This window comes from Gorilla gorilla, chromosome 4, assembly GCF_029281585.2.
Source record: "Gorilla gorilla gorilla isolate KB3781 chromosome 4, NHGRI_mGorGor1-v2.1_pri, whole genome shotgun sequence".
Classification (NCBI taxonomy): domain Eukaryota; kingdom Metazoa; phylum Chordata; class Mammalia; order Primates; family Hominidae; genus Gorilla; species Gorilla gorilla.
The window spans coordinates 17,112,448-17,133,633 of NC_073228.2; the positions used below are offsets into that span (position 1 = coordinate 17,112,448).

Genomic DNA, 21,186 nt, shown 5'->3' on the forward strand with positions numbered 1-21,186 from the left:
AGACGGCTCCCTGCTCAGGGGCCTCATTGGGGGCTTGATGGGGCTCGGCAGCCAGGCCTGGCATAGCCACCCTTCCTTTCTCCGCTCGGCCCTGCTGTGGCTGCGGGTTGCCTGTCTTCTGTCCACACTAGGGCTGCCCGGGACCGGGACCGCCCCTCCCTGGGGAGCCCTCAGTACAATCAAAACAGAAAAGCAATGGGAGCGGGGGACTGAGAAGCAGCTTGTCCCCTGTACCTCTGGGTGCCCCAGGCGAGTCTAGCCTGGGGCCCATTCTTTGGCTCTCAAAGCCTTCCTGCTTCCGTTTCCAGTCAGACACACTGGCCTTTAAAAATAGTGCCTCAGTCTCCCTAGGGCTTTGCAGTGTCCAGAGAGTGGTCACTCCCTTTTATGGCAGCCCTCAAGATGCTGCCTCGCTGTATAAGCTGAGGGGTCCTCGAAATTGGCCCAAGGTCACACACTCGTGAGCTGCGGGCTCAAACCCAGGCTCCTGGCAGGCTGGTGTTTCCTCCGAGGCGCACTTGCCCCGAGTGTCAGGTCTGGGGACGCGGTTCCAGAGAGGGGAGAGGGGCCCCGGCCTGCGGCGGGAGGGGCCTCGAGGGGCAGCGGGCCGGGCCGAGGCGGAGGCGGCGGGCCCCGGCGGGGCGGGCCCTCGCGGGCGGCGGTGAGAGCTCCCGCACAGTCGGCTGCGAGCTCTGGGAGCAGGAGGCGCGGTGCGCAGCCCAGCCCGGGACGGAGCCGGGAGCCGGGCGCCGGGCGCCGTGCGAGCCTCGGGAGGGTCGCGGGGCGCGGGGGCGGGTCGGGGCCAGCGGACCAGGCCGCGCCACCCGCCCCCGCCCCGCCGCGCCCGGGCTCCGGCGCCCGCGGAGCTGAGACTGAGCGCGCCAGCGCTCCGGGGCCGAGGCTCTGGGACAGACAACGCGAGGGAGGCGGCCGGCGCGGGCTCTCGTCGTGGGCGCAGCGCCCCTTCTCCTCGGTAAGTGGCGAGCGGCGGGCGAGGGGCGCCAACTTCGCCGCCAACTTGGGGCTGGGTTCCCGCGGCGCGCGAGCAAGGACGGCGGAGACAGAGGCGGGACACCCGGGGGGTTGGACCCACGTAGGACTCTCGGGGCTCAAGGAGGGGGCGGCTGGAGGACCCGGACCCTCAAGAACCTGGCCTTGGGTTTTGACCCGGGCGGCCGGAGAGAAGGCGAAGAAGAGGCCGAGCAGACAGGCGCGCGGCGGACGCGAGAGAAGGACGCGGGCGAAGCGTCCAAGACGTTCGTCCCCAGGGTCGCCGAGCCCTCCTCCTCCTTCGCTTGGCGCGGCAGCATCGCGGGACCAGGGGAGTCTGGGCTGCCGCGGACCCAAACTGTTGCTGCTGGAAGCCGCCGGGGCGGAGAGCGGGGAACAGGGCCGGGAGCGGGGGCCGGGGCTGGGATCCACCAGAGCGAGGGGTTGGAAAGGAGTCGAGAAGGCGAAAGGGGGCTGTGCGGCTCCCCAGCCCAGTGCCCCGGTTTCCCCAGGTCTGCTGGGCACCTGCTGCGCACTCGCCTCGGCGCCCAGACCCCTTCCCCTGCCGCGAGTCCCGCTTCTTCCCCTTCCAGCTCTGCCCCATCTCCTCTGCCCCAGCCTAGCTCTCTCCTTCCTGCGACCTGGGAGAATCGGAGTGGGCTTCCAGAGTAGTGGCATCTTGCAGATGCTGGCCCGTGCCCGGCTCCCGGGCTTCCAGAGCGCAAAGGGAAGGGTAGGCAGAGAGGGCACTGGGCGAGCAAGACCAGGCGCTGGGCCCTGGCTGCGCACCAGCCGCCTGCGCCGGTCTCTGGGGGCTTCGCCCAGGATCCCCGACGGCGGGGAGGGGAAGCCCCGAGCCTCCTGTTTCCTGCCTACGCGGGCAGGGCGGGGACACGCGGAGCAAAGGCACCCGGCAACCTGAACCCCCAGGTGCGTCCCGCGACCCTGCAAGGAGCTGCTGGGTGAGCAAGACGGGAATTCCCGCCAGGCCCTGATGCCCACCCCATTCGTCCACTCGGTTTCCCAGCCCTGGTCGTCCAAGGGGACTTCTGGCTCGGTCCCCCAGCCCTCGGATGGTGGCGTTATCTTAGTTCAGTCCCTGACCCCGGGCCACAGGAAAATCGAGGAAAGACACTTATTTGGGGAGGGTACCATTCCGCTGGCTGTATTTCAGAGCCCGTCCAGGTCTTGGCGGTGCTAGTGACTTTGAGCCTGTTTCTAAACTCCCGAAGAATAAGAGCGTGCCAGGGGCAGGTAGGCAGGTCCGTGACACCTGGGTTCGCCCAGGGCCCCCGGGCGGGCCTGGGCTGGTACTGGGGCCGCCTGCCAGGCTGGCTTGGTCCCCCCACTGCGGGACTCGGGGTCACGACCCAGCTTGGGGGAGTGGGGGTGGGGGCCCCGGAGCCGCGGACGCCGGCGGGGGGCAGCGTGGGGCGGGGGGCGCCGGGTGCGTGGTGCTCAGCTTGGCCGCCAGGAGGCGTGGCGCGGGTCCCCGCCTGGAGCCGCCGCCGCCGCCGCCGCATCGCGAGTGTCCTTGAGCCGCGGGTGACGGTGGCTCTCGCTGCTCGCGCCCCCTCCTCCCGCGGGGGGAGCCTGATGCCACGTTCCCTATGAATTATTTATCGCCGGCCTAAAAATACCCCGAACTTCACAGCCCGAGTGTAAGAGATTCCTGCGGAGGGGAGGGGGCGGGGCGTCCCGGTGGCCAGGGGGAGTCCGGGCGGGGTCCGCGGAGACGGGGTCGTAGCCTTGGAGGAGCAAGAACTCCGTGCCCCCAGCAGTGGGGCAAGCTAGAACGGCGATCCTCTCCCCTGGCGCCTGGGTTCGGGTTTTGGCTGGGCAAAAGGGAGGGAGGGAAACCCGACGGCAAAGGAGGGGCGGCTCACCGGAAGGGCAGGGGGTCCGGGGGTTCTGCTGGTGGATGGGGAGGACTCCTGCGACCGAGTTTCCTAGCCTGGGAGAGGGAGAGCCATCGGTATCTCAGATGTGAGCGGGTGTGAGTGTGGGAGTGTGCATGTGTGTGTAGGTCCGTGCCAGGGGTTCTGGCTGAGCTGTGAGGACCCGGGAAGAAGGCCCCCAGCCTGGGAAGGTGCTCAGACCCTTCCAGATGCTGCTGTGTCCTGCAGGACTGACCACTGCCATCCTCTCTGGGGCTCTTTGGGGATCTCTGTGTTTGTCAAACATTAGTTTAAGGGCTGTTTGTGGAAGGGGTGAGACCCTGAGTGGGTGGGTGGGCAGAGGTCTCTGAGACAATGTGTCTGCCCTCAAGGAGCCCGCAGTCCAGTGTGGGGCAGGGTGTTCATGAGTGCACACACACCTGCCGCAGGGCAGAATGGAGGGGTGGAGGGGACCACTGCACGGAGCTCCCCACCCACGAGGGGAAGCCAGGGCAGGGGGAAGAAGGGCAGGTGCCCCAGCCTGGCCGCAGTCCCTGTGCCTGGAGCCTGAGGCATCAAGGCAGGTGCCTGTGGGAGAGGGATTTCAGCTGGGCCCTGAAGGAGAGTAGACTTCTTTTGGGATGAGGACATTCCAGCCTGGGGGATGCTGGAACGAGGCCTGGAGATGAGGGCAGAATGGGGCTGTTTGGCCAGCAGACTGGCAGAGCTGTGGGTTCCAGGGATGGGAGGACGGTTGGTTGCGGTCAGGGTGCAGAGGGCTCTGTCTATGGGGCTAAGCTGTCTGGACTTCATTTGTGGGCACCAGGGTGTAGCTGTCCTGTGTGAGGAGGGAGCAGTGGCTGGAGGAAGGCTTCAGCGGTGCAGTGGGGCTGGAGGGGTGGGTAGGTGGGAGGTGGGGAGGGGGAGGCAAGGGAGGAGATTGTGGCGGGGGAAAGCGGAGTTTGTCCCTCCTACCTCTGTAGGGTGGCTGGGTTAGACGGGGTGATGAGACAGACTTCGGAAGCTCCTTAAGTCTGCCCCTTGCTATTTGGAGCCCAGGGACTTACCTAGTTTTGGCCCCTGGCTCTGGAGGTATTCTGGGATCCCTCCCCCATTTTAGGCCCCTTGATTAGAGGTACAACCTGCCTCAACTCCCCCACCCCCCGACCCCCAACCCAGGAGGACACCTTCCATTTGGAGAGAGTCTCTGGTGTCCCCAGCCCATGAGGATGCCTTCCTATTGGAGAGAGTGGGAATGAGAAGACTTTCAGCTATTACCAGACCCTTATTCCTTCATGTGAATGAGCTCTAGGTCCTTGGCTAAGAAGAGGTCTTGACTGGGGAGGGTGGAAGCTTGAGGGGAGTAGGGAGTTGGAAAGAGAAATACATTTAGAAAAAGGAGGTTGGAGATGCTAATGGCAGACTGCTTATGCTGCCCCTTTGCAGTTGAGGGAGAGCCTGGGCCCTTCATCCAGGGTCACACTGTCCAAAGAAATAAAATGGGAGCCACAAGTGCAATTTAAAATTTTCTGGTAACCACATTAAAACAAATAGAAGCAGGTGATATTAATTTTAATAGTATATTTTCTTTGACTAAACATACCCCAAATGTTATTATTTCAACATGTAATCAAGATACAAATGTTTATGAGATTTTTTACATTCTTTTTCCCTGTTGTCTTCAACGTGCAGTGTGGCATGAAATTTTACACTGATAGCAAACTCCGTTTGGGTGAGAGATGTTTCTGGTACCCAGTAGTCGTGTATGACTAGCGGCTCCTATACTGGGCAGCACAGATCTAGAGCTCATTACTGGGAGGCAAGGGTGGTAGGAGGTTTGGGGCTCCCCAGAGGGCAAGGAACCTCTACGACCTGGAGGTGTGGGCAGAGGTGAGCAGACAGAGGCCGTGCAAGGGGAGCGACAAGCATATCAGTGTCCTTTGTGGTCTGACATCCCTGATTGGTGGTGGCAGCTGAGGCATGGCATGGCATGGCTAGGATCGATCCCTTGCCAGACTCAAACATGTCTCTGGGCTGTCAGTTCTGTCACTTCTGTGTCACTGTACTAGGGAACCGTACACATGGGAAGATTTCAAGGGCGCCACCATGAGAGCAATATTCCCTTCCTTGCCAAAACTCTTGTCTTCTTGGCCTGAAATTCTACCACCTGGCACTTTAGCTTAAGGCTCTGACTGTGGTTAAACTACGTCTCTCTTGGGAATGAGAACCCTTTCAGCTATGATCAGTCCCTTATACCTTCCTGTGAATGAGCTCTAGATGCTTAGCTAAGAGAAGGTCTTGAGGGGGAGGCTGGGGAGTTTGAGGGAAGTAGGGAGAGAAGGTTGGAAAGAGAAATATATTTAGAAAAAAGGAGGTTGGAGGTGCTAACAGCAGCATGCTCATTCTGCAGATTTGACTCTAAGTTCCTGGAGGGCAGGGATCATGTCTCACCCATAGGGACATTCCACCATCCAGTGCCTGCTGCAGGGAAGGGGCTCAGCACACACGGGCCAATTGATGTTTCTACACTAAAGTCAGTCTAGTGGGTTCCCTGGAGGGATCCTTTCAGTGCCACCCTGGGGAGAAGAGGAACTTTCCTGAATGTTCCTGGTAGCCTCTTGCAATTCCCCACTCTCTGGATTCCTTAGAGAGAACTAGAGATACAAGAAGGCCCATATGTCTGTAAGACATTAGGCTTTGGATTAAAAAAAAAAGAGAGAGATGGCTGGGCGTGGTGGCTCACGCCTGTAATCCCAGCACTTTGGGAGGCCGAGGTGGGCAGATCATGAGGTCAGGAGATTGAGACCATCCTGGCTAACACGGTGAAACCCTATCTGTACTAAAAAATACAAAAAATTAGCTGGGCATGGTGGTGGGCGCCTGTAGTCCCAGCTACTTGGGAGGCCGAGGCAGGAGGATGGCATGAACCCGGGAGGTGGAGCTTGCAGTGAGCCAAGATCGCACCACTGCACTCCAGTCTGGGTGACAGAGCAAGACTCTGTCTCCAAAAAAAAAAAAAAAAAAAAAAAAAGAGAAATTTGGTGGCAGGCAAAAGGAAGGCCCTGTGAGAAAGCTGGAGCCTGCCCAGCAGTTGTCTCGGGCCCCATCCCTGAAGGGCATCTGTCTTTCGGAGGCGTGGTTTCTGGCAACTGCTTGATTTTCATGAGCATTTCTGTAGCAGAGATGTGCAGATCCTGGGGGAGGCGGGAGGGCTGGAGTGGCAGGCTCACCCTGTCCACCCTTTAGCTCTTCCCTGCTCAGAAGTTTTGCTGGGGATGTGATGAAGATGGGAGAGATGGCAGTGCCGTGGCCGATGGCCAGCTGGGAGGGAGAGTGACATCCGTGGGCACCACTCCACTCAGGCTTTGTGTTACCCTCACTGCTGTGGCTCTTGGTCCCAATCCAAAATAATGACATTTAGCAAGGATATGTGTCAGGCCCCTGGGTTGGGTTCAAAAGATCCTGCATGCCAGTGATGGCCCGAGAGGCCAGCTCACCAGCTCATGTGTAACAAGACCAAACCCCAGCTCACCAGCTTGGGTTTTCGGGTACCCCTGAGCTCTGAACAAGTCAGTGCTGTTGCACCCTGCTGCGGAAGAGCTGCTACTAGCTGAGGCCACAGAAGGAAGGGCTGTAGTGACGTCCAGTGCCCAGGAGGAGGGGGCTCTGTGCCAGGCAGAGCCATGCAGAGGAGGGCCCTCGGGGCTGGCCCCATGGCAAGCAGGGCACGCTGACCAGTAGCACAGGCCCTGGTGAGAGACAGATGGAAGATCTGGTTTAGACTGTGGGGAGGACTGGCGGGTGGGAGTGGGGGTGGGGGTTGGGGGTGATGCAAGAGCTGTCTTCCTTCACCTGGCTGGGGGCCTGTCACCTGCGGGATAAGGTCACTAATCCCAGCAAATAGCCTGTTAGCTCATCTAAGTCCTCACACTGCTGTGATTATTTCAGGCAAGAAAACATGGCTCAGAGAGGCTAAGTGACTTCCCTAAGATCACACAGCCAGTTAGTGGCAGAACTGGGACATGAACTCAGATCTGTCTGACTCAAATCCATGCACTTGAACCCCAGACTAGCATTTTCAGTATGCCTTCCTAGGGCAGAACCCACTGGCTGAGTTTTGGAAGGCATCAGTAGACTGGAGGGCTGGGTCCCGGTCATGGCTCCTGTTCTTCCCTGGCCCTTGCTCTTCTGGGATGCCCTTGGGATGCTCAACTAACCTCTGTCTCTTTCTCTTTGTCCGTGTCTGTCTGTCTCCTTCTCTCTCTGCCTCTCTTCGGGGAGGGAGGTTTTCCTCTCTTCTCTTTCATCTTCTGTATGTGTGTCCCTCTGTCCCTCCTGTCTGTCCATCTGCCTCTCTCCAAACCTCTGTCTCCCTCCCTGTGCTTGTTCTGGTCTCTCCGCAGGACCCTCCGGTGGACATGGGTGGGGCCCTGGGGCCGGCCCTGTTGCTCACCTTGCTCTTCGGTGCCTGGGCAGGGCCGGGTCCAGGGCAGGGCGAGCAGGGCATGATGGTGGCCGTGGTGTTTGGCAGCTCGGGGCCGCCCCAGGCCCAGGTCCGTGCCCGCCTCACCCCCCAGAGCTTCCTGGACCTACCCCTGGAGATCCAGCCGCTCACAGTTGGGGTCAACAACACCAACCCCAGCAGCCTCCTCACCCAGATCTGCGGCCTCCTGGGTGCTGCCCGCGTCCACGGCATTGTCTTTGAGGACAACGTGGGCACTGAGGCGGTGGCCCAGATCCTTGACTTCATCTCCTCCCAGACCCATGTGCCCATCCTCAGCATCAGCGGAGGCTCTGCTGTGGTCCTCACCCCCAAGGTGCATGTCCAAACTCATGTCCCCTCGTGCCTCAGGCCTGGAGCCAGGCTGGGGTGGGGGGTGCTTTGGTTCTGGGGAGCTGGGATTAGACGGGACGGGCAGGGAGGTGGGGGCTGAGGGCGTGATGTGGGTGATGGAGGGATGGTTATGGGAATGACATCCCATGTTCTAGAGGAGAGATATTCTGGGCTGCCCTCACATTGTGTCTGGATGAGGGGTGGGCAGGGTGCAGGCCCACCTCTGGCTATGGGGCTCAGGCCCCAGCCCTCCTCCTCTCTGCTTCCCTCAGCTTCCTAGGTCAGGGTGAAGACCCAGAGGGCCAGCCGGGCATGGAGGTGGTGCCATGCCCTCTGGGCAGTGGTAGTTGACCTGTAGGGTGAGCACTCCAGGGAACCCTGGGAGCCCTGGGGGAGGCAGAAACGGCCCTGCCCTTGCAGGGCTAGGGGGAGAACGTTCCAAACACACATTCATCAGCAGTTACAGCTGGGACAAGCGTTCTGAAGGAAAGACACAGGATGCTGTGAGGGAGCTCACTCATGGCTCATGCATAGGGTGTTGGCCAGGGAAAGTCTCTGGAGAAATGATGTCTAGGCTGAGGGCCTAAGGGCGAGCCGGTGGGGAGGAGGAGAGGCCCAGGCAGAGAAGCAGGTGGGATGAAGGTCCCAAGGCGAGGAAGGAGCTCAGAGCTTTGGAGGAATAGAGGGAAAAGCCTGGAGAAGGAGGCGGGGGCCTGGCCACCTGGGAAGACATTTGGGCTTTTCCCTAAGCAAGTGAGCAGCCAGGGCAGCGCAAGCCGGCTGTGACAGTGGCCGTGGTCTGTCCCTGCCTTAGCCCTGTGAGCTTCCTGGCCCTGCCCCTGGTGATCTAGCCACTCAGGGAAGAGTGGAGGGGAGTTGAGGGAAGAGACTGATCTGATTGGCCTTTGTTTCATTAATTTTTATATGAAGAATTTTGAGTATACATTAAAAAGTACAAGGAAGACTCATATATCCCCCATTCGCCCTGGCCATCCACCCCAGCCTCACCAGCACCCCCTTCCCCTTCTTCTGTGTTAATTTGAATCAAAGCCCAGGCATCCTCTTATTCCATCCATAAATATTTCAGTATGTATCCCTGGCAGATAAGGGCTTAAGAAAGTAAAACCACCATACATTATCACGTCTAAAAAATAATAAAAACTCCTTCAAATATCCAGGCAGTGTTCAAATTTCCCCATTGTCTCATAACTGTCATAAGTGTTTATTTTGCAGCCTGTTTGCTCGAATCAAGAGCCAAATCAGGTCCACACGTGCCGGTTGGTCGGTGTGGCTTCTGAGTTTCTCTCAACCTCTGGGCCCCTCCTCTGTCTGTCTCTCTTTTTTCCTTGCAATTTGTTTATTGAAGAAACTGCGTTGCTTGGCCTCTGAATTTTCCCTTATTTGCTTTTTTGAAAGATTGGGACAGTGGCAGCAGTGAGACCAGTTACGAGGGGACTGCGCTGGCCCCGGTGCCAGCCGGCAGTGCCTTGGGTTTTTGTGGTGGCAGAGGGGTGGAGAGGAGGAGCTTTCCCACCCTCAGGGCTTCAACCAGGATGGTGTTTCCCCGTCCTCTTGGGGCCCCGGCATAAGATCTCAGGACATTGGCTCTCAACCCTCATCGTGCTCTTAGGAAATACAGACGCCTGGCTTTGCACCTCTGGAATTCAGATTCAGTTGGTCTGGGGCAGCGCTTCTCAGTCGAGCGGGCTCAAGGATCGGCTGAAGAGCTTGTGAGAATACAGATGCCAGGCGCCATACCCAGCGACTCCGATCCAGTCGGTGTGGGGTGCGACCTGAGAATCTGCATTTCTGACAAACTCCCCAGTGGTGCTGATGCTGCGGGTCTGCGGGCCAGCGTGGTGGGCTGGGGGCCGGGCATGACCATGCTAATAGGCAGCGGGGAACCACATTGGGGCGGGAGGGAGGCGCAGGCCAGAGGGCTCCCGGAATGCGGAGCATCCGCCGGCGCAAGGGCGCCTGGGAGCTGATGGAGGGGCCGAGGTCGGGGAAGGGGCGCGAGGAGGGGCTCGGCCCTCCCCGCCCCGGCTCAGGCCCCGCCCCGCCCCCAGGAGCCGGGCTCCGCCTTCCTGCAGCTGGGCGTGTCCCTGGAGCAGCAGCTGCAGGTGCTGTTCAAGGTGCTGGAAGAGTACGACTGGAGCGCCTTCGCCGTCATCACCAGCCTGCACCCGGGCCACGCGCTCTTCCTGGAGGGCGTGCGCGCCGTCGCCGACGCCAGCCACGTGAGTTGGCGGCTGCTGGACGTGGTCACGCTGGAGCTGGGCCCGGGAGGGCCGCGCGCGCGCACCCAGCGCCTGCTGCGCCAGCTCGACGCGCCCGTGTTTGTGGCCTACTGCTCGCGCGAGGAGGCCGAGGTGCTCTTCGCCGAGGCGGCGCAGGCCGGCCTGGTGGGGCCCGGCCACGTGTGGCTGGTGCCCAACCTGGCGCTGGGCAGCACCGATACGCCCCCCGCCACCTTCCCCGTGGGCCTCATCAGCGTCGTCACCGAGAGCTGGCGCCTCAGCCTGCGCCAGAAGGTCCGCGACGGCGTGGCCATTCTGGCCCTGGGCGCCCACAGCTACTGGCGCCAGCATGGAACCCTGCCAGCCCCGGCCGGGGACTGCCGTGTTCACCCTGGGCCCGTCAGCCCTGCCCGGGAGGCCTTCTACAGGTGGGCACCTGCCCGGGGCACAGGGGTAGGGAGGTGGGGAGCGCTTCGGGGGAGCTGGGTGGCAGTGAGCTTGGGCTGGCCAGCCACACCTCCCACTAGCTGCGTGCCTGGGGCCACATTACCCCACCTGTCTGGGCCTTAGTGTCCTCATCTGAACAAACAGCAGGTGTCAGGGTGTGGCAAGGATCGTGGGGCCAATATAGGGAAGCACTTTGAACAATAAACACAATCAATGCCACCTGCTGTCGGTGGCGGTGGTGAGGCAGAGGCAGGGGGTGCCTGGTCCTTGGCAGGGCTGCAGGCATCTCTCCCCTCTGGCAGGCACCTACTGAATGTCACCTGGGAGGGCCGAGACTTCTCCTTCAGCCCTGGTGGGTACCTGGTCCAGCCCACCATGGTGGTGATCGCCCTCAACCGGCACCGCCTCTGGGAGATGGTGAGAAGGGGGTGAGCCCAGGGGCCCTCAGTGTCCTCCTATTTTGTCCCCGCCTCCTCTTGTGCCCACAGCTGAGCAGAGAGTCCCTCTGTCCCTTATCCAACCCCTCATCTTCCAGGTCTCAGCTGAAACAAACATCTCCTCCACTGGGAAGCCTCCAGGTGCCCCGGGGTGGGTGAGGTGCCCTGCTCTGGGCTCCCATAACACCCCAGCTTCCCTCTACTATAGAACATTTCAAGTGCTCCTATCTCCTGGTCCTGCCCCTGCAGGAGTAACCCATGACCATGCTGGCCAGACAGGCTTGTAAACAATATGCAGAGACCAGTGCTTGAGTAGACGTGTGCAAAAGATTGTGGGATTGGAGATGAGGAACAGGAATTAGTTCTGCCTTCAAAGGAGGAAACTGGGAAAGAGGTCACAGAAGATGGGATATTTGAGCTGGGCTGTGGAGGTTTGAGTAGGAGCCCACCAGGAAGAGGTGCTAGCCTGGAAGAGACAGAGGGGCAGAAGAGTTTGGAGCATGAAGGGCCTTGAGTGCTCAGCTAAGGACGTTCTGTCAAAGTCAGGGGGACCAGTACAGTGAGCGAGACAGGGTCAGGTCTGGGCTTTAGGAAGATGCTGTGGGTCAGTGTGGAGCTGTATGAACACAGGGACCCGAGGCTGGGGGAGGCTGTCGGGAGCAGCCCTACTCTGACCTGCCCCAGCATCCCTAGGTGAGAGAGGGAGATTCTTGGCCCTGGCAGGCTCCACCTAGAGGGTGGGGGCTGTAGGGCTGGAGGCCCCAGGCTGAGGCTGTCACCCTCCACAGGTGGGGCGCTGGGAGCATAGCGTCCTATACATGAAGTACCCCGTGTGGCCTCGCTACAGTGCCTCTCTGCAGCCTGTGGTGGACAGTCGGCACCTGACGGTGGCCACGCTGGAAGAGCGGCCCTTTGTCATCGTGGAGAGCCCTGACCCTGGCACAGGAGGCTGTGTCCCCAACACCGTGCCCTGCCGCAGGCAGAGCAACCACACCTTCAGGTCTGCGGAGGGCCCTGGGAGGCTAGTGTGAGCTGGGTGCTGCCGTGTGATGGTCAGGTGTGGTGTATGTCTCATGCTTGGGTGTGGGGCAGGGGTCCACGTGCCAGGCTGGAGGAGTGGCTGGGGCGGGGCTGGGCCACGACATACTCTGACTCCCGGTGGTCTCATGGCGGCATGGCTGCAGCAGCGGGGACGTGGCCCCCTACACCAAGCTCTGCTGTAAGGGATTCTGCATCGACATCCTCAAGAAGCTGGCCAGGGTGGTCAAATTCTCCTACGACCTGTACCTGGTGACCAACGGCAAGCATGGCAAGCGGGTGCGCGGCGTATGGAACGGCATGATTGGGGAGGTAGGCCCCACCCCACTCCCTCCTCACCTGCCCTGCCTGCCCACCTGCTACCCAGGCCCTATGTGGCTCTCAGATGCCCTCTAGAGGGGGGCATGGGCTGTCACCAGTGATGACTCCTGGGGTGGTCAGTACTGAAAGCTGAGCTCTGAGGGCCCCAGAGGGAATGATTGACTTAGCTGGTGGGTGCTAGAAGGGGTGTCCGGAGGTGCCTGTGCAGCGTGTCCACCCCACGGGAGCCCCTTTTTCAAACCTCCATGGCATCCGGCCCCCAGGTGTACTACAAGCGGGCAGACATGGCCATCGGCTCCCTCACCATCAATGAGGAACGCTCCGAGATCGTAGACTTCTCTGTGCCCTTTGTGGAGACGGGCATCAGTGTGATGGTGGCTCGCAGCAATGGCACCGTTTCCCCCTCGGCCTTCTTGGGTGAGGCCCAGGGTGGGCAGAGACGGCTCCGGGGGCAGAGGGGCCCACGAGGAGGGTGTGTACAGCTTGGGTGGAGATGGGGAGTTGGGTGGGCTCTCAGAGGCCAAGCACGGCAGCCTTGGGTCTTGGAGGTTGGCTGGAGGTAAGTGGAAAGGAGACAGGAGAAGTGAAGTCAGTGTTCGGTTCTAGGTATGGCTGCCAGGTGAGGGTGGGGTTGGGGGTGTGGGATGGGTCGTGGTGCCACTGTGAGTGGCAGGAAAATCCAGCAGGCAGGCTCGCCTCAGGATGGACCATGGCCCAGGACTGTGGAACAAGTGGGGGAGGCCCGTGGGGAGTTGAGGAGCGAGTGTAGTGTGCGAAGAGGTGTGTTGCTTCCTGGGTGAGGAGTCTGGCATTGGTTGGGCAGCCAGGTCCCATGCTGGGTGCTGGGGCTACAGCGTAGTCTTTGCCTTCCCAAAGTTCCCTGTCAGAGGCCACGTGGGACATGAAGTGTGAGGTGGCAGAGAGCTGTGAGGACAGGTGAGGGGCAGGGGAAGAGCTGAGGCTGGCCAGACAGGAGTGGAAACCCCGGCTCTGCCCTGTCCTGCTGTGTGGCCTTGGGCAAGTCACAGAACCTCTCTGAGCAGGCTCCTCAGCCACGGAAGAGAGGAAAAAAAAACCACTTCATAGCATAGCAAGTGCTCATGGCAGAATTGATTTCCCTCCCTCCCTCCCTCTCTCCTTCCCACTCTTCCTTTCTTCTTTCTTTTTGTTTTTTGAGACAGGGTCTTCCTCTGTCACCCAGGCTGGACTGCAGTGGTGCCATCTTGGCTCACTACAGCCTGGAAACTCCTGGGCTCAAGTGGTCCTCCCACCTCAGCCTCCTGAGTAGCTGGGACCACAGGTGCATGCCGCCACACCTGGCTAATTTTTGTATTTTGTGTAGAGACAGGTTTTCACTATGTTGCCCAGGCTGGTCTCCAAACTCCTGGACTCAAGCAGTCCACCTGCCTCAGCCGCCCAAAATGCTGGGATTACAGGTGTGAGCTACTGCACCTGGCCAATAGTAGTGATTTCTTTTCTTTCCTTTTTTTTGAGAATGAGTCTTGCTCTGTCATCCAAGCTGGAGTGCAGTGGTGCACTCTCAGCTCACTGCAACTGCCGCCTCCTGGGTTCAAGTGATTCTCTTGCCTCAGCCTCCTGAGTAGCTGGGACTACAGGCATGTGTCACCATGCCTGGCTAATTTTTGTATTTTTAGTAGAGACAGGGTTTCGCCATGTTGGCCAGGCTGGTCTCGAACTCCTGATCTCAGGTGATCCGCCCGTCTCGTCCTCCCAAAGTGCTGGGATTACAGGCGAGAGCCACCAAGCCCAGCCAGCAGTAGTGATTTCTTACTCTAGGAGACAGAAACAGTCTTTTCTGAGGCCTGGGGTGGATGTCTCCAGTTCCCTGGGCGTGGGTTTCCATCTTGGTAGGATGAGGAGTAAGACTTGGCCTCAGGGGCTCTGATTCCAGGCGGAACCACCAGATCATCCACGTGGGGCCAGGCAGGGGTTGTGAAGTCAAAGGAACGTTTCTTGGGGTGGGTGACTTGTACCTGTCCCAGGGAAGTGGGGGGCGGGGGGAGACCAAGGATGCTGGAGAGCCTGACCTCTTTTGGGGGCCTCTCCTGGGGCTCTGCTGCTCTGAGTCAGGGGCCCCCTTGGCTGGGTCCGCAGAGCTGGTGGGCCCCTACTTTGATCACGTGGACCTACCTGTCTCCACCCAGTGCTTCTGGGCCGGGGGCAGGGAACATGCCGAGGCCTCTGAGCTGCCTCCCTCTGTCCCCAGAGCCATATAGCCCTGCGGTGTGGGTGATGATGTTTGTCATGTGCCTCACTGTGGTGGCCATCACCGTCTTCATGTTCGAGTACTTCAGCCCCGTCAGCTACAACCAGAACCTCACCAGAGGCAAGAGTAAGCCTTGCCTGGGCCCGGCAGGAGGGGTGGGCCTGGGCACCCTGAGGGCTGGGCTCAGGGGCAACGGGTCCTTCAGAGAATACCTTTGGGAGGTCCCTTGCCTTTGGATGGCACATGCTGGGGGCCAGTCAGATGACACACACACACACAAACACACACACACGTGAGCTCACTTCACCTGGCGAGGGAATGGCCAGGACACGTCCCCCCCAAGGCCAGGCTGAGACCGGAGCTGTGCAGTCGGGTGGGCTGAGCCCTGAGCCCTTTCATGGTGGGCAGGAGGAGCTCCAGCATCCCCCACCTCTTGCCCCCAGAGTCCGGGGGCCCATCTTTCACTATCGGCAAGTCCGTGTGGCTGCTCTGGGCGCTGGTCTTCAACAACTCGGTGCCCATCGAGAACCCGCGGGGCACCACCAGCAAGATCATGGTTCTGGTCTGGGCCTTCTTTGCTGTCATCTTCCTCGCCAGCTACACGGCCAACCTGGCCGCCTTCATGATCCAAGAGCAATACATCGACACTGTGTCGGGCCTCAGTGACAAGAAGGTTGTGGGGCCATGGCTGGTGGGGGTGGGGGGACACTGAGGGTGGGGACAGGCCGTGAGTGGGCAGACCCTGGACAGTCAGAGTCTGGGGAATTTGACCTGGAGGCTGGGGCAGGAAGAAGCTTCAGGGCCTGCTGAGAAGGGGTTGGGGGCTGGGGCAAGAGATGGCTCAGGGCCACCGGCTGAGAGGCCTTGGGTAAGTCTCTCCCTGTCTTGGGCCTCAGAGTCTCCATTTGGAAAACACAGGAGTGGCCTGGACAGCCTTTAAGACCTTCTGCTCTGACTATGCAAGTCCACACTGGGGCTGGGCTCCGGGGTGGGTTTGGGGCTTTGGTGCCTGGAAGGCTGGAGGAAGGGTTGTGACTGGCTGCTGCCCTCCGCCTGCAGTTTCAGCGGCCTCAAGATCAGTACCCACCTTTCCGCTTCGGCACGGTGCCCAACGGCAGCACGGAGCGGAACATCCGCAGTAACTACCGCGACATGCACACCCACATGGTCAAGTTCAACCAGCGCTCGGTGGAGGACGCGCTCACCAGCCTCAAGATGGGGTGGGTCCCCAGCCCTGCACCCGCTGTCTCCATCCGTGTGTCTCCCCAGTGACCAGCCTTAGCTCTCAGTGTGGGGACAGTGGGACTGGGCTGTCCTGCAGGACTCCTGGGGGGTGGAGGGAGGAGGTCTTGGGGCAGAGTGGAGCTTGAGGCAAAAATGGAAGGCCACCATGTGTCTCAGAACACAGCTGTGGTGCCGATCAAAGTTCAGCCTCAGCCTGAGGTGGTGGTTGGGACCTTCTCTGAGTCTTAGGAGCATGGAGAGGGTGGGCAGAAAGGGTGGTGTGTCTTCTGGGAACAGACAGTCCCCTGGCCACTCTGCGGAGGAGGGTGGGAGGGGTCCTCACCCCATCCAGGACCCAAGAGAACCAGACAAGTCTGCCCATTGGTCCCTTCCGGGGGTGCCCAGCAGGCTCATGTGGTTTAGACCCCTGTCACGCCCCAGTTTCGGTGTCCCCTCCCCTCCCATATGGTCCCTAGCTCTGAGGCTCAGCCTGTTCCCAGGAAGCTGGATGCCTTCATCTATGATGCTGCTGTCCTCAACTACATGGCAGGCAAGGACGAGGGCTGCAAGCTGGTCACCATTGGGTCTGGCAAGGTCTTTGCTACCACTGGTTACGGCATCGCCATGCAGAAGGACTCCCACTGGAAGCGGGCCATAGACCTGGCGCTCTTGCAGTTCCTGGGGGACGGTGGGTACTGCCACTGCTGGGATGCCCAGGGTGGGCTGTGGAGCCCAAGGTTGTCAGCATTTCCACCACCACTCAAGTTCCCAAGGCCTGTGAGCAGGCAGAGGTCTCTGGGGGGTGAGAGGTTGGGGCAGCTGAGGTGGGCAGGTACTAGGAGCAACTGGAGAGAGACTTGAGGAAGGGATAGGTGTGCAGGGCGGGAGCAGGAACTGGGCTAGAGAGTCCCTGAAGGGCAGGAAGACAGGAAGGGGCTCAGGCCTCATGGTGGGGGTGGGGATGGGTGGAGTGGCTGAACTCCTTTCTTCTTCCCTAAGACCCCTCCCAAGATCTCTCCCAGATGAGCACCTCCTTTGCTCAGTATAGTATCTCCATGGCCATCTTGAGATTACGGATCTGCCCAGTCCCACATGTGTGAGTGGTCCAGCCCAGCCTGCCCCCAAACCCAGAGAGAGCTTTGTGTTTAGAGGAGTTCCATTCTTGTTAGATAAGACACGGTCCAGACTGGGTGTGGTGGCTCATGGCTATAACCCCAGCACTTTGGGAGGCTGAGGCAGGAGGATCCCTTGAGTCCAGGAGTTTGAGGCTGCAGTGAGCCATGATTGTGCCACTGCACTCCAGCCTGGGCGACAGAATGAGACCCTGTCTCAAAAAAAAAAAAAAAAATCTGATTTCTCAAACCATATAATAATGAGAGGGGCCAGGTGAGGTGGCTCATGCCTGTAATCCCAGCACTTTGGGAGGCCAAGGTGTGAGGATTGCTTAAGTCTAGGAGATCGGGATCAGCTTGGACAACATGGGGACACCCTATCTCTACAAAAGATACAAAAATTAGCCAGGTGTGGTGGTGTGCCTGTAGTCCCAGCTACTCAGGGGGCTGAGGTGGAAGGATCGCTTGAACCTAGGAGATCCAGGCTGCAGTGAGCCATGATCACACCACTGCACTCCAGCCTGGGTGACAGAGCACGACTGTCTCAATATAATAATAATAACAATAATAATAATAAGAGCAATCACAATGTGTGTCTCTTAGGAGCCTAGGCCTTTTGTCTCTGTGTGCCCAGTTCCATGAGTGGCATGTAGATGGTTAATAAGTATATGAAGAGGAGTGAATGAATGAATGCTAACATTTACCCAATAACAAGCCTTTACTGGGGGTGCACAGGGGGAGGACCCAAAGGCCAGCATTGCCCACCCCAGCCTCCACCCTGCTTTCCTATTTCCTTGCTCACTGACCCTCCACTCCCCGCCCCACCATCCTGCTCCAGCCAGGCTGGATCCCCATGTGGTCTGCTTGAGGAAGAAGTGGGTGGCGCCCTGCCCCAGATCCCTTCTTACTCCAGGCTTGTGGTGAGCTTTGTGAGGGGGTTGCTTATAGGGGGGTTTCCTGAGCCAGATGTGTACACCCCCCAACTCCAGGAGAGACACAGAAACTGGAGACAGTGTGGCTCTCAGGGATCTGCCAGAATGACAAGAACGAGGTGATGAGCAGCAAGCTGGACATCGACAACATGGCAGGCGTCTTCTACATGCTGCTGGTGGCCATGGGGCTGGCCCTGCTGGTCTTCGCCTGGGAGCACCTGGTCTACTGGAAGCTGCGCCACTCGGTGCCCAACTCATCCCAGTTGGACTTCCTGCTGGCTTTCAGCAGGGTGGGTGCCCACCCCTCCCCACACAGGCCAAAGTTTTAAGGGCACCTACCCAGATAAGTCCGGGCTGGCCATGGCCCATTTCCAGAGGTAAAACCAAGGTTCTGGCCCGGCTCATGGCTCACACCTGTAATCTCAACACTTTGAGAGGCTTAGGCCAGTGGATCCCTGGAGTCCAGAAGTTCGAGACCAGCCTGGGCAACATGGCGAAACCCCATCTCTATAAAAGAATTAGCTGGGCGTGGTGGTGCGCGCCTGCAGTCCCAGCTACTCAGGAGGCTGAATTGGGAGGACCGCTTGAGCCAAGAAGGCAGAGGTTGCAGTGAGCTGAGATGGAACCACTGCACTCCAGCCTGGGCGGCAGAGTGAGATCCTGTTTCTAAAAAAAAAAAAAAAAAAAAAAAAGCCAACGTCCTGAGAAGTGGCATGGGTCACCAGGGTGGCAGGGTTGAAGAGGGTCAGAGCCCTCCCCCAACAGGTGTGCCCAGGTTGGAACCTTCATGTGCCAGGTGCTAGCTAGAGTGATTAGGAGAATGAGTCAACCTGGGCACTCAGACCACTCATTCATCTGCAAAGCACAGTGCCTGGCACATGGGAGATGCTTCACAGTTAGCTACTTCCTGAGACTTAGAGAAGACTGATGATGCCTTGGGACCAGGCAGGGACAATCGTGGCGGGTCCCTGAGCGGAGGGCGCTGCTTACGGCCTGTCGTCTCCCTACTGCCCAGGGCATCTACAGCTGCTTCAGCGGGGTGCAGAGCCTCGCCAGCCCACCGCGGCAGGCCAGCCCGGACCTCACGGCCAGCTCGGCCCAGGCCAGCGTGCTCAAGATGCTGCAGGCAGCCCGCGACATGGTGACCACGGCGGGCGTGAGCAGCTCCCTGGACCGCGCCACTCGCACCATCGAGAATTGGGGTGGCGGCCGCCGTGCGCCCCCACCGCCCCCCTGCCCGACCCCGCGGTCTGGCCCCAGCCCATGCCTGCCCACCCCCGACCCGCCCCCAGAGCCGAGCCCCACGGGCTGGGGACCGCCAGACGGGGGTCGCGCGGCGCTTGTGCGCAGGGCTCCGCAGCCCCCGGGCCGCCCCCCGACGCCGGGGCCGCCCCTGTCCGACGTCTCCCGAGTGTCGCGCCGCCCAGCCTGGGAGGCGCGGTGGCCGGTGCGGACCGGGCACTGCGGGAGGCACCTTTCGGTCTCCGAGCGGCGCGCACTCCCAGAGCGGCCCCTGTCGCCCGCGCGCTGTCACTACAGCTCCTTTCCTCGAGCCGACCGATCCGGCCGCCCCTTCCTCCCGCTCTTCCCGGAGCCCCCGGAGCTGGAGGACCTGCCGCTGCTCGGTCCGGAGCAGCTGGCCCGGCGGGAGGCCCTGCTGCACGCGGCCTGGGCCCGGGGCTCGCGCCCGCGTCACGCTTCCCTGCCCAGCTCGGTGGCCGAGGCCTTCGCTCGGCCCAGCTCGCTGCCCGCTGGGTGCACCGGCCCCGCCTGTGCCCGCCCCGACGGCCACTCGGCCTGCAGGCGCTTGGCGCAGGCGCAGTCGATGTGCTTGCCGATCTACCGGGAGGCCTGCCAGGAAGGCGAGCAGGCAGGGGCCCCCGCCTGGCAGCACAAACAGCACGTCTGCCTGCACGCCCACGCCCACCTGCCATTTTGCTGGGGGGCTGTCTGTCCTCACCTTCCACCTTGTGCCAGCCACGGCTCCTGGCTCTCTGGGGCCTGGGGGCCTCTGGGGCACAGGGGCAGGACTCTGGGGCTGGGCACGGGCTACAGAGACAGTGGGGGACTGGACGAGATCAGCAGGGTAGCCTGTGGGACGCAAGGCTTCCCGGGACCCTGCACCTGGAGACGGATCTCCAGTCTGGAGTCAGAAGTGTGAGTTATCAGCCACTCAGGCTCCGAGCCAGCTGGATTCTCTGCCTGCCACTGTCAGGGTTAAGTGGCAGGCAGGATTGGGCTTTTCTGGCTTCTACCATGAAATCCTGGCCATGGGACCCCAGTGACAGATGATGTCTTCCATGGTCATCAGTGACCTCAGTAGCATCAAATCATGGTGAGGGCTGGGCTTTTGCTGTCCTCTTATCACGCAGAGTTCTGCCAGGAGGGTGTGCTGTGGGGGTCAGACTCCTGAGGCTCTCCCTGCCCTGGGGCTAGCCAGTTACTGGTCATGGCTGCTGTGGGCATGGAGGCTGGAACTTGTGGTTGAGGCAGGGCCATCCCGATCCTTGCTCTACCTGGCTAGAGTTTCTTCTCATCAGAGCACTGGGACATTAAACCAACCTTTTACAACACACTGGTCCTGGCTGCTTCATTCTGCATTCTGGAAGGGGCACAGCACAGGCCATAGACAACAGGGCATCATGAGAGTATCCCAGGTGGGGTGTTTGCCTAAAGCAGGTAGGCAGGTCCCTCTCGGGGAGGCGGAGCCTTGGGAGTGTCTGGGAGGGATGTGGGAAGGAGGTGAGGCTGAGAGGGGGCTCTGGGCAGCAGAAGCCACTTGGTATTCAGGGCCAGCTCCCACCCATCCTGGCACTGGATGTAACACGTGTGCTCAGCACGGGGGCTCTGGTGATGATGGATGGCGTTCATCCCTCAGTCTCCTTGAAAAGGGAGGCTTGTGCCAGGGGTAGTGGCTGTCCTGTCCTGCCCTGCCAGGGACGCCCTGGGGAGCCTGACAGTGCCATGGTGGCAGAGGCAGAGAAAGGTGTGGAGCTTGTAGGCTTGCTAAACCCTGGCTGGCCGCGTTCTCTCCGTGGCTGACACACAAGGCTCGGAACTGACTGGGCTCTGGAATCCTGGGGCAGGTGGCTGCCAGGGTCAGGCACAGCTTGGCCTCGCTGGTGCCAGGACTCCTGTGGTGGGAGAATCTGCCTGCGGTCTCATCCTCTCCTCCCTCTGGGGCTTCTAGCCCACTTCCTTTTTCTATCACACATCTTTGCCTCTGGCCCATCTGAAAAGATGGCTTTTGCTTACCATTTTCAATGTTTTCACATCTGCAATTACACTTATCCCCCCTACAACGACTGTGGAGCAAGCAGGCATTCCTTCTTCTATCCGTTCCACAAACAGTGAGCACTATTGATTCTGTCAGACCCTTTTCTAATGGCTGAAGATGTAAAGGCCAAGCCCTGGCTGTCCTGACAAGTTGGGTGGAGGCAGGCCAGAGGCTAATTCCACGTGACAGAGAGGAAGCTGCGAGGGGTGGTGCTGGCTGTCTCTGCCAGT

At 60.2% G+C, this 21,186-nt stretch overlaps 1 protein-coding gene across 7 annotated transcripts; it reads left to right on the forward strand.

Annotated features, from left to right (window-relative positions):
* Positions 1-24: 24 nt before the first annotated feature.
* Positions 25-20,252, forward strand: GRIN2C (glutamate ionotropic receptor NMDA type subunit 2C). Of its 7 annotated transcripts, XM_055389006.2 has the most exons (13): positions 25-973; positions 7,271-7,684; positions 9,771-10,369; positions 10,691-10,805; positions 11,614-11,825; positions 12,010-12,175; positions 12,448-12,601; positions 14,412-14,537; positions 14,855-15,084; positions 15,471-15,631; positions 16,112-16,323; positions 17,737-17,969; positions 18,695-20,252. In XM_055389006.2, exons 2-13 carry the CDS (start codon positions 7,286-7,288, stop codon positions 19,838-19,840), a joined length of 3,753 nt encoding a protein of 1,250 aa, XP_055244981.2. In that variant the 5' UTR covers positions 25-973; positions 7,271-7,285; the 3' UTR covers positions 19,841-20,252. The 7 variants fall into 7 exon arrangements, with proteins under 7 accessions (XP_055244981.2, XP_055244978.2, XP_055244980.2 ...); XM_055389003.2 differs by lacking the exon at positions 25-973 and having other exon boundaries at positions 3,789-7,684; XM_055389005.2 differs by lacking the exon at positions 25-973 and having other exon boundaries at positions 3,789-7,684; positions 16,136-16,323.
* The last annotated feature ends 934 nt before the right edge of the window (positions 20,253-21,186 follow it).

What these genes read in the sequence shown, in the direction of transcription:
- GRIN2C (XM_055389003.2), top strand. Translation starts at nt 7,061, where the DNA reads ATGCCCTTGGGATGCTCAACTAACCTCTGTCTCTTTCTCTTTGTCCGT. An exon ending in GGCACCGCCTCTGGGAGATG is followed by an intron (nt 10,806 to 11,613) that starts GTGAGAAGGGGG and finishes CACCCTCCACAG; the next exon opens with GTGGGGCGCTGGGAGCATAG. An exon ending in CGGGCCTCAGTGACAAGAAG is followed by an intron (nt 15,085 to 15,470) that starts GTTGTGGGGCCA and finishes CTCCGCCTGCAG; the next exon opens with TTTCAGCGGCCTCAAGATCA.